This window comes from Melospiza georgiana, chromosome 4 (genome assembly GCF_028018845.1).
Source record: "Melospiza georgiana isolate bMelGeo1 chromosome 4, bMelGeo1.pri, whole genome shotgun sequence".
In the NCBI taxonomy this organism is placed as follows: domain Eukaryota; kingdom Metazoa; phylum Chordata; class Aves; order Passeriformes; family Passerellidae; genus Melospiza; species Melospiza georgiana.
The window spans coordinates 59,921,651-59,939,417 of record NC_080433.1 but is presented as its reverse complement, the minus strand read 5'-3'; the positions used below and the strand labels follow the sequence as shown (position 1 = coordinate 59,939,417).

The window sequence follows — 17,767 nt, the reverse complement described above, 5'->3', positions numbered from 1 at the left end:
CTTGACCATGAAAGTTTTAGGACATTACAAAGTGACACCTACTGCTTCCCCAACCCTTCTTTTTTATGTAGATACTGGTCAGTATTTTCCATAAAGCAGGGAAGAATGAAGAAGAATCCTTGCTGCTGGTTAACAATGTCATAGAATTAATGTCCTATTTTTCTGGGGAAACCTTCATCTAGCATTCTATCATAGATACATGCAGTGTATTTTTATGTCATATGTTCAGTTAAAATCTCATTTTATCCTACTTAGACATTTATTTAGATTGTAACTATTTTATTATTACGAAATATTTCTTAGAATCAAAATTAATAAAGGATGACAGTTTTGGAAAAGACACTTCTAAGAAGCTTGACCACTTCCAGGTCAACAGTTCTACATGCCCAAAACGCAGATTGAGAATCAAATCAGATTATTAAAGAATTTTTGAAGCATGGAGTTTTATTTTTGTTTTCAATTGTTTTTTGATCTTGAGCCAAGTTCATCAAACAACCAAGAGTTTGTTTAAAATTCTGTAGCTGAAAAATGAGCTCTAATTTCAATGATACCATTTGGTCGACTTGAATTGCAACAGTCAATTTTTAGCAAGTAATAGCAAACCGACTTTACAGTGCAAAGCAAACCCATCGCAGAATGTTGTGGTGTCCTTTTGTGAGGAAGCAGACTCAGTTATATCTGCAGTAGTTTTTCCTTCAAAGTATTGTGTTCCATTTTGGGGTTCTTTTATGAATCAAAATGTTGAGGATTTATATAAGTTTTGCAGAACAGAATAAAAACTGTTGCAGAGGTAAAGACAGCAATTTCATTTCTAGACCCCTAGGGATTAGAATACTGTTTTCCCTTCTGTTCACTGTGGTTTATATGCATTTCTTTTTAAAATAATCACTCTTTATTATCTTAAAATATAGAAGATAAATAAAAGATTAAAAAAATATCTGAAGGAATTAATAATAATAATAAATAGTTAATAGAAATCTAAAGACAATTACTTTGATCTAGAGATTTCAAATGATGGCATTGAAACATCTGTTTAGCCAGATGCTTCTGGTAGTTACCAAATTGTATCTCTAAAGTGTATCACTATTATGTTAGAAATAACAAGCTCTAGTAAAACAGTTTGATTCTTCAGAGATTTTGTTTTAGGCTTCTGCAGCATATGTTTTTATGTGCATGTATATACACACATAGGACTGTGTGCACATGTATATTATTTTTTCCTGTCTTGTTGAAATATAAATGGTAAGTTAGCTGGGTCAGCTGTTGGGTGTTACTGCAGACACTTGTGTATTGAATGGCCTCAGTAATTCCTGAAAACAGTATTAAATGTTTCATTTAGTTTTGAAGAGAGAATAATTTGCTACAATAATCTGTCTTTTTTTGTGTGTATTGAAATACAAGAAACAGAAGGCAATCTTTAATTAGAGTCCCTGACTGCTAACAACATTGCCCAAAACCTTTTTTATCTCTTGGAAGGGAGAAGTTATTGGTTCAGGGTAGTGGGTTTTCCACTAAATGTTATTGAAGAATAAATATGTGATTGCCCAGAGGGGGATGTGTAATTAGATAGATGCTTTCCACCTTAACAATTTATACAAGGATATTTGTCAGGAACTGCTGAAGTCCTCAGTAGAACTACAATAAATTTTTAATCAGTAAATACTAAGCAACTTGTTGGTTCTACAATATCAATAACTACTAATCTGGAAAGCTTTTTTAGCAATTTTCGTTTTCTTAGGATGACTGAGAAGTGAGTTTGTATGTGAAGCTGTGGGGTGTGGGGTTTTTGTGGTTTTTTTAATCTATCTGAACACATTGTGGAGAAATGCTGGCTTTCTGCTCATGCATAGCCAGCATAACAGAGATTTCTGTAAAAAGAGTGGAAACGTTGTGGCATTATGAAGGAGAAGTTGTAACCTGAAGAAGGAACCTAGACTATCATAGTAGATTTTAGATTTTCAGTAACTTTTACAGAGCTGCAAGAGATTCCTGTTTCAAACTAAAGGCCCTAGATAGCTTGACATTCAGCATTCTCCATGCAGGGAGTGCAACCTTCTACTGATTACCAGATAGTTGTGGAATTTTTTATGAAGTGAAATAAAGAACTTGTTATCAAGTTGTAGCAGTTGTATTTTTAAAGAACAATAAGGATTTAGCTGAAAGAGTATAAGAAGTGTATAAGATGCATGCAGACCATCACTCTGTATTTTCATTTAAATTAAACATGAGTTATGTCTCCTTGTTTTTGTAACACAAATTCTGGGGGCTTACCAGCATAGGTAGCTGTCCTTGGCAGGTGCTTCCTCACATGATGTTAAGCTTAAATGAGAATACCTCATAATTAAATATATTAAAAAAGGTAGGTTCACTTTGAAATTCTGTGTAGCACTATGAAGCACTGAAATTCAGTGCTTTTACTGAGACAATCTATTATGAAAGTAGAAAGCTTTCTTCTGTAGCATATAAATTTGCTGAACTGTGCATCCCTTGTGTCATATTTTTAAGACAGGTTATTGCAAGTAAAATCTACCAGTGGTAAAAATTCTCTTTTAAAGAAAATCAGTGGATTTTTTAATCAATTGAGTTAATTTCTCTAGTAAGGAAAAATTTACTCCAATATGTAAACTTCCATTATTTATTTATTTATTCATTTATTAGCTTGGTAATGAAGGAATTTTGCTTTTTTGGGTAGTATATTGACAAAAATCACAAGTGTGAACAGGGACGTTATATTGTTTTGTTTGTTTAACTCTAGGACATTATGTAAATTCATCAATTTTGTGTAGAGTTTGACTCACTGTTTTTTCAGAAAAGTGAATTCATTCAATGATCTATAATGCTACTGTGGAAAACAGGAAACAATTTCCACATTTCAACTAGAAAAGATAAGTGGCTTTTTATTTTTAACCTTCCTAAAGGACTTCGCTGAATGAGGATTTCATTTAAAAATGAGTATTTATACTTTGTTCTCAGAGACCTCTATTGTACTTAGGTTTGTAGAAGGGATGTTTTGAGGTGATAGTAAGGCATAGAAGACTGAAGTTACAGAAGACTTCATGGAAGACTGAACCTCTGTTATGTAGAAAGTGTTCCCTGGCTATGAAAAGCAAGTGTACTATTTTATACTGCTTTGACTAGGATGATTATCTGTCTTATATGATTATGCTAATTACACAGAAAATTGAGGTAGTGTGTTAACTTCTGCCATTAAACAGGCAGCTGCACATGTATGAAGCTGACTAGGTTGCATAATCACAGCATCAAAGAGTAACCACAATTTTGATGTGGAATGTTTTTGCTACTTCCTCTTGATTGTGATGTTGGGTTATATCAGTGCACTGTAGCATGTTATTCTGCATCCCCAAAGGATTGTAAATCTATGAACCATATGGGCTTTTCTTCTTAATTGCTCATTTTGCTCATGTTTGCAACAGATCTTTTAAGTTAACCTCTAGAATTCATACGCAAAGAAATGCATCAGTCTTTGGATTACAATAGTAAATACTTGCAGTTTTGTCAGCCAGTGACTGGAGTTTATTCTTGACATTCCTAGCATAAAATGTTAAAATAGACTGTATGGGGACCTTGTGCCTTTGGTGGGAGTGGAAAAGAGTGATCTCAGCAATTTCTGAATGCAAAATGATTTGTCATTATTGAATCTGTATAAAAACTTGGGAAGGAAGAAGAATACTAGTTTTATAGAAATATAGAAGGTTTTTGTATCTGTAGGAAAAGTTTTATTTCTGGGTAAGCCTTCACTGGATTTCTTTCATCACTGCATTCCTTTAAATCATTAAGGAATTTAAACTTTTAAGTTTAAATGATAGCAAAATTTAAGGGTATATGTGCTGGAAATGGAAGAATATTTCTTTTGAAGCATGTATTTTAATCCAATCTTACATACCTGCCCTCATGTTTAGGGAGTCTATTCAGAGAGTTTGCGTATAACAATCATTTTTCATTACTCCCTTCCTGTAGCTTTTTTATACAAGGCAAATCTGTCAGTTTTACTAGCATGACAGCATTCTCTTTTAAAGCTGTCTAGCAGCAATTTATGTGTCTGCATCTTTATAATGTGCATGATGGGGACTTCATTGACTTTGTTTTAGACCTACAACACCTTTGTTCAGTTCCCAGCTGTATATACTGGTGTAGTGTCATTATCACCAGGTACCTCATAGAATTCCAGCTAAGGGAAGTTGGGGTTTTTGATAATTAAGATTTTTTTTTCTCTTCTGTTTGGGTTTTTCTTTTTAAGAGATGAGAAAGTGTCCATCAGGGCAAAACAGATTTGATTTGGGGAATTGAATTCATTGCCAGTTAACATAAACATCTAATAACTTATTCACGTATTGAGAAACAAATATTTGAACACTCAGGGGGACACTGTTCCTCCACCTTTCCCAGGTTCAGCTTCACTCCAGGCACCCCTTTCCTCCTTCCTAGTCCCTGTTCCTCTGGCTATGGTTACAGGTGTCTCTTGTAAGGACAGTAGGAGGTTCAGGAGATCAGGGCCTTTCTTTCTACTGCTACTTGGTTTCTCAGGTAGGTTACCAGCTGCCATGTTGCAAAAGAGCAAATGTGCTTTTACTCTGTTTATAAGGTATCAGAGCACACGTGTTCTGTAGCTGAAATGGAAAATACAGGATTCATTTATGTCATCCACAGATACTGCTCTGTTCTTGGCTGATCTGCATTGTCATCTTTGTATCTTGTTTTGATTTTACTTTTTAGATCATTATTAGAAGTGAAATTCTATGAAGTTTAACTTCAGAAAGGCATATTTCATATTTTTACTCTACTTTCTGGCTACCACTGTGTGACTCTATTCTTGTGGTATATATATCTATCTTGCATATTTTGTTGAAATCGAGGATATGTAATTTATGCTTTAATTTGCTTGTAGAACTTGTAGAACTTATTACCTTTTCAGAAAGCTGGGTAAAATAAATCTTAGAAAATGATTTTATTAAATTGTAGATATGTGCCTCATTTTGTAGAAGTAATTGAAATGTGAAAGAATAGCATGCCTGTTGTAGACAGAAGAAAAAGGTTTGTGTGTTCTTGCACACAGCGCTGTGCTTAATCACACATTTCATTTTCATTTATTTGGGCTAATTATCAAAAAGATGGGTCACATTTCAGTTATTATGGTACTGTAAAAAATTAAATTAAAAAAAGTTGCACAAATCATAGCAAAAAAAAAATGGCCATAGGGGTGTTCCTCCCAAATTTAGTATCTGTGTATTAATAATTCCTTAATGCCTGTTACTCATCCAGACACTTTTATATTTTACAGATTTTTGCTCAATTGTAACACTTGTGGACCAATCAAATGTGAAGTTAACGTGCAGTCTTTTTAGTGGAAACCTAGATTTTCTACCAAAAATTTACAAAGTTGGAGATATTGTTCGATTTCATAGAATAAAGGTATGTACTAGGATGTGGGGGGTTTATATGCTTGCTTTTCTGCACTGAGAGGACCATAGGAATAATTTAGTTCTATATGTACAGAAATTAAATCTTGGAGACATTGGATAAAGCAGCTGGTTGTTAAAACAGCTGTGGTTATGGTATGCACCAAAACTGAAAGTAAACTATTACATTTTTCAACAACAATAATTAAAATATTTATTAAATTACTTGACAAAAAATCATGTGGTACTTCTAGGTGGATAGAATTCAACTGACATAAATCAGCACAATTTATTCCTCTTCAGACTGATAAGACTGAGGAGTTTCTTTAGGTCTTCTGTTTCAGTAGGGCATCTGGAGCAGTTTAGGTCAGCTGGAGACTCACTCCAGTAGAGGGAATCTCTCTGGGCCTGTTAGTGTGCAGTGTGCTCCTGCTGCTGCTCCAGTGTTACCCTGCATTACTCCCTATTTATCTGTATCAAAGGGCTGCAGGAAACTGTTTATAGCTTTGATACTGCTTCTTGGATGTTTTTCTTATGCCTGCTGCAACTGTATAGGGAAGAGGAACCACCCTACAGGGAATGAATAGAAATCTTGTAATGCTGGACCATGGTTAAAGAGGTGTATAATAGGACCAAAGATGTGATTTATTAGTTTGCAACATACCCATACATATTTATTTTTTACATGAAATAATTATCGGAGAAATTGAATGTAATGAAAGAGACCAGTAAAAAAAAAAACTAACAACAAAACACCAAGAATAAAACAACAACAAAAAAAACCCAGTTTGCATATCTGAACACTCTCAAGAGTGTCCTAGGAAACTTAAGAGATCTAAGAAAGTTAGAATTTTACAAAAGGATGATAAAAGGGATAAATATCTGTAGTACTAAGTATGTACATTTTGATATCTCCTGTAGCAGGAAAACAAAGAAGAAAACCCCATGACAATAAATGTAAAAAGTGGTAAGATTTATCCCGTATTTGAGTTTCATACTACTGAGATTGTTAAGAAAGGACTTGTTAACATTCAGAAACAGAAATTAGCTAACCTATTCTGGGTTAGTGTAAGGTTTCTCTAAGGTAATCTATATATGTAATAAGAGTGGAATTAAATTGTGTTTACATTTTGAAGCTTGTGTGCTGATCAGTACTTGAGGTGTGTTATCAGTCTTGGAAATTCATGCATTTGACTTCAGATGGGAAAGTCTTACGCTAAATTTTAATATTTTCTCTGAATCTATCAGGTTAGACGTTGTACAGATACATTAATTTCAGAAATTCAGTGGAGATAACTTGTTTATTCTTCTGAAAACGGAGTACATCTTTTATATATGTGAAGAAGGAGAAAGCAGAAAGGAACTGGTCAAAATAATAGAATTGAAAAGTGAAAAGTTGTATGGTTGTGGTAGGTCAGTATTGGATTTCTGAGTACACATTAAGAAAATAAACAAGACCATTGTCAGGAAATTTATGTGTGCACCCTCTTTTATGCAAACATAGTATTGTCTAATTTCTACTATTTATTATTATCACAAACTTACTAAGGAAACCTACTGATATACCACAGGTGAGGGACCTCACTGTTCTGATTTGGCATCACTTTTTTGAGGAGATCTAGATTTCTAGAATCCTTATCAGTTGGTACTTTATCATTCTCCAAGATGATATTCTAGTATTTAAAGAGAGGGTCTATCAGTTCGCTTCTCATATATCCTTTTTTTTCAACACAGTTGAGCTGTTCTAAGTGGTTTCCAGTCCTAACAGACCTTGAGCTGCTCACAGTCTCTGTCTCTTCAGATGCCTGAGCTGAGAGCTTGTTTAATTACTTCCTAAGGGAAAATGATCTAGAGTGACTAAGATGTCTTTTTTCTGGATGGTAATATTCTGAGTACCCCAGACTAAGTAACAGGTACCTCAGAAGTTTTCATATCTGATCTGAGCAGGTAGAAGTCTGACACAAAAGCCTGGTGCCAGCTTCTGGGAATGAACTGGGAAGACTTCTTTTACTTTCAGCCACAAGCAGCATAGTAGGTATGACTTCTAATTACACTTTGTGCAATTCCTCCTTCACTCTTTCCTGCTTTTGTCTTCAAGCTTTAGTCACCTTTTCTTAGCTTGCTGAATGGAAAGCAAGCCAGGGTGGCAGAGGCCGCAGTCTGTCAAAGCTGTGCTTACCAGTGAAGAGAGATAGATATACACAGCCCTTACGGTGTGTCCTCGTGTTCTGTCTGCCCCAGATGTGCTTTCAGGGGACTTCTAGGAAGTTGACATTGATAGCAAACACATTTTAGAAATCACTGCTCCCACTTACACTTCTGGGTTTTAATGGATAAATCCTCCTCATAGTAACAGAGGTGTTGGGAAGATCCGATGGTCAGAGCTAGTAAGAATTTAATGAAGAGGACTTTTTTGGAATTACTTTGGATAGAGAGTAATTTGATTTGCTTAATATTGTTGCAGAGAAGGAAAAATTGTGTCTTAGTAATAGAACTGGAAAATTACCTAGTTTTATTACATTTCTGTTAATATTTCTTAAAGTGCATCTTTATGCATGTCATCTTATGATGATTTCTCATGAATTACAGAATTTAGTGATTTACTTTACTGTACCTGGGCTTTCAGCCATAATCAGTGCTCTGCAGAGATTGTGGAAGGTGAGCCCCCCATCTCCCAGTATGAAAGCCAGGCCTGTGATCTATTTGTCTGGTCTTCTCCTACTATCTTGTGGCAAATAAAGAGTTTTCTTAGGTGGATTTTTCTTGAACCTTCTTTTTTATTGTTCACTCTGAATGCTCTTAATATCTTAGAAATAATGCCTCATTGCACACTGTTAAAGAGTGGGAAGGGGCAATCCGCTGGTACTGGCTAAGCCTGCAATATTTTGTACACCCTTGACTTAGGAGTTTTGACTGGTATTCTGCCTTTCTTAAAATGCCTCAAACCCTGCCATGGTGATAGAATGGTTAATTTCCTCATTGGCTTTTCTCTGGTATTCTTTATTACCTCTGAGTGATTCACAGACAATAACTTATTTCCTCACTTCCAGTGAAGAGAATTGGTATTTGATTTCCATTTTAATGTTTGAGGATTGGAAAAAGTGAAGCACATTCTTATTTTGGTGTTCATCTTGTTCAGTGTACTCTAATTGTTTAATGCAGTCAGGATGTCCAGGATGTGTTCTGGTGGGTCTTTTTGGTCTTTTTCCTGAGTGCACAACACTGCAGAGCAATGCATTGCATTGCAGAGCTATGTGATTCATGTGCAACACTTGGACAATGAAGACCAAGACACTGACCTCTGATTATAAACTTAACTTGTATGGCTTCCTTGGCATGATGCAAACTCTGTAGCAATTACAAAGCCTTAATTCTCTATCTTTTTGTCATAGTAATCCTGATGCTGTTCTCTTTTCTTACTGTCATTAACCTTAACTTCTGTACATAGGAGCCAGTTGCTGTAACAAATGAAGTAGGAATTGTAAAGTGGTCACCCTTTTTCTTAGACAGTATTATTGCATCACCATTGCACTTCTCAAGTCATGCACCGTGTCAGAAAATATTCTTTAGAAAAATAGGGTCCTGGGGGTTATGGAACATGGTATCATAACATAAATGCAGCATGAGCTGAACTGATTTTGCACAGACATCAGTAACTGTCATCTACTAACCTTGGGATAACCATGGATTGTAATCCTCTTGTTTTCATTTTGTGGTCAGATCACAGAATCAGAGAATTGTTAAGATTGGAAGTTACCTTCACGATCATCAAATCCAACCCTTGACCAAATACGACCATGCCCAATGCAGCATCCTAGATCTCTAGAATAAAAAAAAATAGATAAAAACACCAGGAAAATCAGATTCCTTGAATGCTACTAGTTGCACATTCATCTGATTCAGACTCTTTAGATTTACAATGTAAACACATCGTCTCTTTGAGCAAAAGGATTTAATAGCCACAATATCAACAGTTATTCCTTTCATAGATCACTAGATTGACCAGTGTAAGATGTAGGTTATGCTAGTGAATTTCTAAGGTATTTGTCCACAGGGGAGGGGGAATCTGAATGTCAAATATATGGAGCATGGCTTCATAACAACAGAGAAGTATCACACTCCCTTTTTTGTTATCCTTACTAGTTCTGTTCTGTCTCTCTTCTTGTGCATCACTCTCCTAAATCTAGTAATATTTAAAATAGCATTCGTTCCACTGTGTTGCTTACTTTGATCTTTAAACAATCTGCTGTTATTTCCAGGAGCAATCTTACTTTTGCCTTTAGCTAACAGTTTCCATGTCTCTTTATGCTCTCCTTTAGTTTAATCCAGTTTGTCCAATGAAAGTTGATTTCTTTCCTTCTTTCTACTTGATGCAATATGGAAGGTACTGGGAGAAAGACACAGCAGAAATATCTGCTTACTTCTTATTCCTGGGCCGCTCTAGCCGTAGCTGTCAGGTTGATAAGGATGAGGGGGAAAGTCTGGAGCTTGGATATCTAGCATGCTGCATGAACATTAAACTTTGGGAGAATAGAGCTCCCGGACTCCTAGTGTATTCTGAGAAAATGTGGTCCAAATATATAAACTTGGCCAAAATTACGTTTGAGACTTTACTAAAAAAGGTGTTGAAGAGCATGTTTTCTGTTGCACTGCTACCCAGTTTTCAAATTGTTTTTCTGAAGAGTGGAAGGAATTAATTTTTTTTTTAGTAAGCAGTTAGGAGATTTTTTTTTTAATACAGAAAAAAACAACTCTTCCCCCCCCTCCCCACCCAAAAATGTCAGTATTAATATTGCTTGTGGTTCCCCTTCAAAAATTCTGTAAGGCATACAACTCATTTTGAATGGAATTTGAATTAAAAACAAGTGTTTATCCTATAGTAAATAATGTCAGGAAATAATGACTGTAGGCAGTGATAGAGTATCTCTGTAATTTCAAGTCTTAGCAATTTGCAAATATGATTTTCATATCAGTATTTTTGGTCAAGTTACTGATCAGGTTTTTAATATGTAGAAAATACTCCAAAATAGTAATTTTTTACTCTATTGGAATTTCTAAAGCAGTATCACAGTGCCTGCTGGCTTTTTAATTTACTGAACCAGAAATTATTTCAGCTGGCTTAAGTGTAGAAACTTCTTGCATACAGATTTTTCCACAAAATACTTACATATTCAGGTGAATTGAATTGGTAAATAAAGTACATTGTTTTACTCATTTTCTTCTTTAATTTGTGTTTCTTTTGCTACAGATGTTTCGAACAATTTTATTTTGCAGGCAGCAATTCAGGAATGCTGGAGAATAAGCTATCAATTATGGTCCTAATGTCTAAATGTGTTTATCATGTCTTCAAAAAAAAAAAATCATTTTACTTCCATGTGACTATCTTTGTTAGTTTTCTTTTAGGAGGTGCCTCCACATAGTTTGTATAGTTCAGTTTTCTTCTTGTGATATTTGAACATATTCAAAATAGTTTCATTTATACTTCAAATGACTTCTCTGTTTCATTAGTAGCTCTCTGTTCATACAGCTGGCAGTACAAGTAAACCAGAGTTACATTATTAAAATATAAGAAAATGTAATCAGCACCCTGTATTATCCAAATTTGTTTAGACTATTTACTTAAGATGAGAAAACATTTACAAAATATAATGAAATATACCAGATGCATTCTGGTGGGTTTTTTTCTGACAGGATACTTTCCTTCATACAAATATCATCAGTGACAATCATAAAAAAATGAGATCTTCTTTCTTAGTATAAAAACATACATTAGTTTGGTATATGTTGTTTCCCTAGGCATTTTTTGATATTCTAAGATGATCTGTGCCTGCAGTGGTTTCATAATAGTCCTTTGCTTCTATAATTTAACAATCAGTTTTGATGGAAAGCTACCGTGGAGATGCTATTATTCCAACTTTATACACTACTTACTATCACACTTTTCCATTTAGTGAAATGAATAACACCATCTTCAGAAAAAAAAAAAAAAAAGATGTATTTTACTTTGCTGTAAATCTATTTACAAATATTTCAAGATTAGCTTCTTTTCAATAACCATATTCAGTATAGGGTTGTACCCCATAGAAATCACTAGAGTTTATTGTCCATGTAGTTTATTAAGGTGACATTTCACCTATTGTTCTTTAGTTTACAGAAACTATGCCAAAGATTCCTGCAATATGTATTGGAATTTACTTGCTTAGAACAAGCTAAATGCATTTTATATGCTCCATTTTTTGTCCCAGAGGATATTTTTATTTAGCAACCATTATTTATTGAAATTATTTAAAATTCTCAGGGAGTTTTTAAAGAGATAGCAGTCTGCCTTGTTTCCCTGTTAACCCCCTGCTTCACCCTCCCCCACCATTTTTTTTTTAAATAGGTCCACATCCTCTAGAAATTACACAAAATCTACTGAAGGGGAAATCATTGTCATATGCAAAAGTCCCAGAATGGCTCTTTTATAAATTTAATTCAAATTCAAAATCATTTGGAAAATACAACATGTTTACTTTATCAGTGCTTAACTTGATCTGAGATCTGCATGAGTGCCATAGAGAAACAACATCTTTCCATAGATTTTGTTCATTTTACCCTCCAGTGATCCCTCTTGACTTTGGCAATGTTTTTTTTAAAGGACAAGCCCAGAGAATTTCTGTTGGCCATCATCTTTTTTGTGGGTCCAACACAAGTAATTTTCCATCTGTGAAATACTTTGTTCTGTAACCCATTCTATGTTTTCTTCTCCTGTTTCTTCTGTTCACTAAATAATATTGTTGAATTCTGTTTACATTTGAGAGGAGCCAGTGGCTTCTCCACCTGCCTATGCCTGAGGACATCTGGTTTTGCAAAAGATCATTGGTAATTTTCTCATCATGACAGTTGAGATTTACCTTCTTACATATTTTATTTCTATTTTTAGTTATTATTTTATAATTGCCTCTTCCAACATTAAGGCTGATTTCAAATTCACTAAATGAGGGTACTGGGAGATGTCAAAAGTACAGTATGTCAGCTTCCTGAATGCTCAAAGCATGACGTAAAGGATTTGGGAAAAGAGGAAATTAAGTGGTGATGGAAGCCCAGGGAGACAAAGTACTTTCCTTCTGGTTTTGTGAAAAGCTTAGAGCCTTCACAGAGGACTAGGACAGAATTTTTTACTAAGAAAAAAATCAAGATATTTTTATGATGATTTTAAAGAACTTATGACAACATAAATGAATAGATAAATTAGAAATTAAAACACTTCAAGAAACATTTGACATGTCAGACAAGATATGAAAAATAATCTTGAAGTATATTTTGATACAGGATGAATAGGTAAAAGTGATGAGAGTTTTCATCCCCTCTGGATGTTACCTGTTTAGAGAAGCCATGGAATATAATGCCAGTGATAGCAACTAAAGTAAATCTGTGTGTTTATATTACATCTTACAGGGGAACATGTTTTTCCAGATTGTAGATAATGGGGGAAATTGGTTATGAAACCATGTATTTTCCTTATTTGTCCTTTGGCTTTTCTTGTATTTTCAGTATTTAAATGTGAGGTTAAAAGATCAAAGCTTTTCAGTGTTTCGCTGAAAAAAAACTTCATCCTGAATTGATGTGTTCCATTGTTCAGGTTTGAAGAATGCTTAAGTAAATCAAGGTTTATCTTAGAGATGACCCTTAATGCATTTATGCATTATGTCAGAGTAGCAGGGATTAAAGGAGTTCCTGTCACCAAATTGAACTGCTTTGCATATGAATTTCCAAGGTCAATGAATGCCTGATTCGTTTGCTTTCTAAATTTCACCATGTTTATAAAATATAGGCCTAAATCATTGGCAGTGTTTTGCTGTTTAGAACTTCTGACACACATTGCATGTTCTGCACTTGCAGATCAGTGGGATTTTTGACCATTTGGAAGTTGAGCACTGGGAATCCCATACTAGACTGTCTCACAAATGCCATGTTTATGCGTGTTACTGCTTACTTGGTGACCCCACATTAATTAGAAGAGGGTGGAGCAAAACACACTGTTTCAGATTTCTGGACAATGAGTCATGCAGTGCTTTGATATAGATAAATCTATAATTGCAGGGAGCAGTAAGACTAGACTAGGCCCTTGAAGGAATCCTTCAGACTTTAAATACTGTGTTTCATATGGCAGCAGATGCACAGCAGAATCAGCAGGATTCAGGAGACCTGCCTGAGCAGGGCAATAGACATTGGATAGTTGTGATAGCTGTATTCATAATTCAAGGAATGAGAGCTCATCACTGCTTGCTTTATGGAAAACAAATATCTCCTTGAACTGATATATTTTTTTCAGTTTAATAATATTGGGAAATCGCTGTTGGGAGGGGCCAAAACCAGGAATCCATAACTTTGCCATTACTCTGCTGTGTAAACCCTAAAAATTAATTTCTCTTGTGCTTTAGTTTCCCCATTTAGAAGAGCAATCCTGATACTATCCCCACACAAATATTTTGATGTGTGGAAATAAAATACTCTGTAAAGATGCTGTAGGTGGAACTGTTACAGGTAACTATTAGTCTGCTTCTTCAGACATTTTTGTACAAGATGATATTTCTGCTTATACATTTTGTTTTCTTATTAATATTAATTTTACCTTTTTGCTTTCTTTTTGATTTGACTCTGTTGTCCCAATAGAACCAGGGACAGTAATGATCAGTGGTACATTTTCCATGCAGATGATAAAGCAGAAATATATCTGTTTATCCATGCAGTACAAACTGGGTTTTTTTTTTCTCATTTATGTTTTATTACAGATCAGAGAATACAATGGTCAGATGCAGGGAATTACCAGTGGGGGATTTGCATCCTTAACATTTGATGGAACTGTAGGAGCTCCAGTAGTTCCTCGAACTTCTAGCAGAGTGTACACGTTCATGGACGAAGAGCACAAAACAGTAGAAGAATTACGTATTTGGGCAGCCAGTAACATTTCCATCTCTGGACCAGCAACCAAATTGTCTGGTGTTCAGCCAATGCTGTTCTTTGATCTCACTTGCCAGCTGGTTGGAAAAGCAAAAGTGGATGGATCTTCTTTTCTTCTAAAGGTAGACTTCCTTTTTAAAAATAATTATTTTAGGTTTATTAAGACATTGTGATACATTTTTCAATAAAACAGACATACTAATTTAAATAATACTGTGTAGATAAATGTTTTAGTGTAAACAAATCTGTGATCCTTAGCTGTTTTGTTTTCATGAAAACAGAATAGAAAGCCTGGTTGTCTTTGAAGTTGATCACCTGAATTGTTTTTTTACAGGGGTTTATTAAGATGGCATTATACAGATCATAATTTCACAAAGATTTGTAGATAAATATCACAAGATTTCTTAACCTTGAAAAATGTTGTTAGTTTTAAACTGTATCCTTGTTTTCTAGTTAGCAGCATTTACTGTTTGTTTTTCTAGATTTGATGGATATGATTAGTGCAGTAAGTAGCACTGCCTAAAAAGAATGAATGGATTATATTATCGTGATGGATTTCAGGTAGCATCTTTTAGTTACACATAAGCACTCTGGGCATCATTGCTTACTGAAAATACAGAATGCAAAATGCCACAGAACAGGAGAGCAGATTCTCTAAAGGGGATCCTTAACATTAACTAAATGAAAAGGAGATCTCCACGACATTCCCAGTTTTAGTTCAGATGTATTGGTCTGGTGTTATTCCAAGACCCTTCTGTATTTATTTTAGTACTTGATTGTTAAAACATAAGTAATGATCAAGCTTTTATTTTCCATTTTGTGACTTCATAAAATTATTTATTGGTTCTACTGTGTTAAACTGCATTGTTACAATATTTTTAGAATTAGCCCTTGGTATTACTCCTTCATTGAAGAGATTTTTCTCATACAGAACAATGCATTACTACAGAGAAACAAACCTTAAGTGCATGCTATAACATATTCTGCAACTGCTACAAACATTTCCATTTAATTATGCCTTGTGAAATAGATGGCAAATGAGACCCAGTAAATTTTCATGACTTTGTAGACTGTAATTAAGTTGTTCATTAATAAGTGTATATTCAGCATTGGAGGACCTTTTGCAAGGACAGAGACAAGTGCTTTCTTAAATTGCTATTTCTTTACACACTTCTCTGTGTTGTAAGACCTGAAGTTGATTTTGTCACTTTTGTATAGTAAAGGTGATGACTTGGGGAAATTTTAGGGTAGACTTATGAAGGTAGAAGTCTGAGGTCATATAATGGTTGATTAATTATTTAGTATAGAATATTAAATACTTAAATATGTATTACAATACATTGGACAAGCTTAAAAATGCTACATTAATATTCTGTTGCTAAATTCCTCCATTTTTCAACAATAGCAAAATCCATTTCTGATATTAAATACTGGTTGTGATAGAAAAGAAACCTTTCTAAAAACTTATCAACGGATTTCTGATTTTTTTCTTGATTTGCTAAATAAAAATCCCAAACAAAACAGCCAATTCAGTACCAGCTCAAATTGAGTGATCATTAAATATTATTTTATTGTATTATTTTAATTATCCATTTTATAATAATGTTTTACATTTATTTTTTCCAAGTATAACTGTTAAATTAATTGATTGTACTATGAAAAATTATTATTATTATTATTATAAGCATTGATCTCATGTACCTAGTGGAGACTGCTTCAAAGACCACTAAAATGAATTTCAGCAATTTTGTGCATCACCTGTAGCATAGCTTTTAAATAACACTTGATAAATTAATACTTGTTTGCACAGCAGCAGAGTTGGGCATGGCATAAAGATGGTATCTCTCAGCTGTTAGTGTTTTCCATTTTCAGAGAATTTTGTTAGTCATATTGGAGGAGACTATTGATGGAGATGTATTTCTAGAATACACACTAGAAATTATTCTGTCATTTATGCCTTTCATAAGAGTTTTATTATTAATCTTTTCATCCTTTCTGTCTGTCAGTTAAATTGTGTACATTAAGGTAAGTCATGCAATGAGCATATTCTGCTGAAGATAAACAGGTGTTTTGTCTCTCCCGTTTCAGTGTTTTCCAGCCGTGGTGATCAAATGTTATCGCTAACTTTTCTTTAGCTCAAATCTCTTCATGACTAGTAATAGAACAATTTGTTGTTTCTTACTCAGAATTAAATTAACCAGTTTTGGGTTTTATTCCAGTATTTGTTTTTGAAAGCAGGAAAGTTTGAAACCAGGATGTTTTTATGTTTAGTGTAAAGTAGAGCTTCCAAGCTCCTGAGGTAGAGAGCATTATCTGTTTTTGTATTTGTGCAAGAAAAAACCCAATCCCAACTACTTTTGAAAGATATTTTTTTTGAGAAGTTTCACTAGCTTTAAAAGTTCCTCTAAAAGGTGCCCTGGTGCCAGCCCAGTTAGTTCCTCTGGCAAAGGACATTTTAGAACTGAGTTACCATCCTTTTTATCTGAACAGGGAACATGCTGGTTATTTTAATCCATTTGTCAGATCTTCTCTCCAGTGTAGAATTACCAAAGTGTACCAAGTAAAGCCAGTTGAAAAATAATGACAAATTTGACAAATTCAAGATTCTTTACTCTGTCAGTGACTAAATTTGTAGTATACATGCACTAAATCTGTTTTCAAGCTAAGTTCTGGAAAAGATGTGATAATTCAAGCAATAGACAACCTCTCTTTCAAAGGTGGTTTTAAGTATTTCATGGTGCAGGATCAGAAGATAACAGGCTTTTTTTTAAATCTGTGGCAGCATATACCACCTCATTATCTGAGTCCTTCAGAATATACTCTTATTTGGCAACATAATTTGATGTCATAGGTCATTTTCGCTGTGAACAGTTTTCCCTTTTATCTCTTGATTCTGGATGCATATTCCATCAGTTATTCCTGGTGCATTTATACATGGCTCTGCTGATTCTTAGATCTTTTCCTGTAGGTCTGTTGATCCAAAGCAGTTAAGTATAAGAGGCAGCAATCCTTTAAAAATTAGGCTTTAGTGTCCTTTTCTTCTTGCCCTCTGCAGTGCCTAATTGATGGGACAAAGCACCTTGGAATCACAAAGTGTCTGAAATTGGAAAATAGGTTCTCCTGCTGAACCTATAGGTATGAAATTCTACGAAAAGCAGCATTTCAGAATTGCAAATGCTTCTAGATTTTTGTTTTACTATGCCAGTAAATCAAACCATTATTTTTGAGTCTTTGAGAAGAGTGTATCTTCAGAAACTCAAGAGACCATAGTTTACAGAATAATTTTTGGGTTAAGAAGTAAGATTTTGAGTTCAGGGTGTTAAGCCTGTAAACTTACCTTTTCACAACACTTTGATAGCTGAAAAATAACTATTGATATTTCAGTACTTGGAGTGTATCAAGGATTT

The 17,767-nt window shown here is 34.4% G+C and overlaps 1 protein-coding gene across 2 annotated transcripts in view; it reads left to right on the top strand.

Annotated features, from left to right (window-relative positions):
* POT1 (protection of telomeres 1) overlaps positions 1–17,767 on the top strand; it is a 60,148-nt gene that overhangs the window by 19,075 nt on the left and 23,306 nt on the right. For both annotated transcript variants that reach the window (XM_058022628.1, XM_058022629.1), the window contains 2 exons: positions 5,300–5,430; positions 14,192–14,482. In XM_058022628.1, the coding sequence (XP_057878611.1) occupies positions 5,300–5,430; positions 14,192–14,482 (422 nt within the window). The remainder of the gene's footprint in view (positions 1–5,299; positions 5,431–14,191; positions 14,483–17,767) is intronic.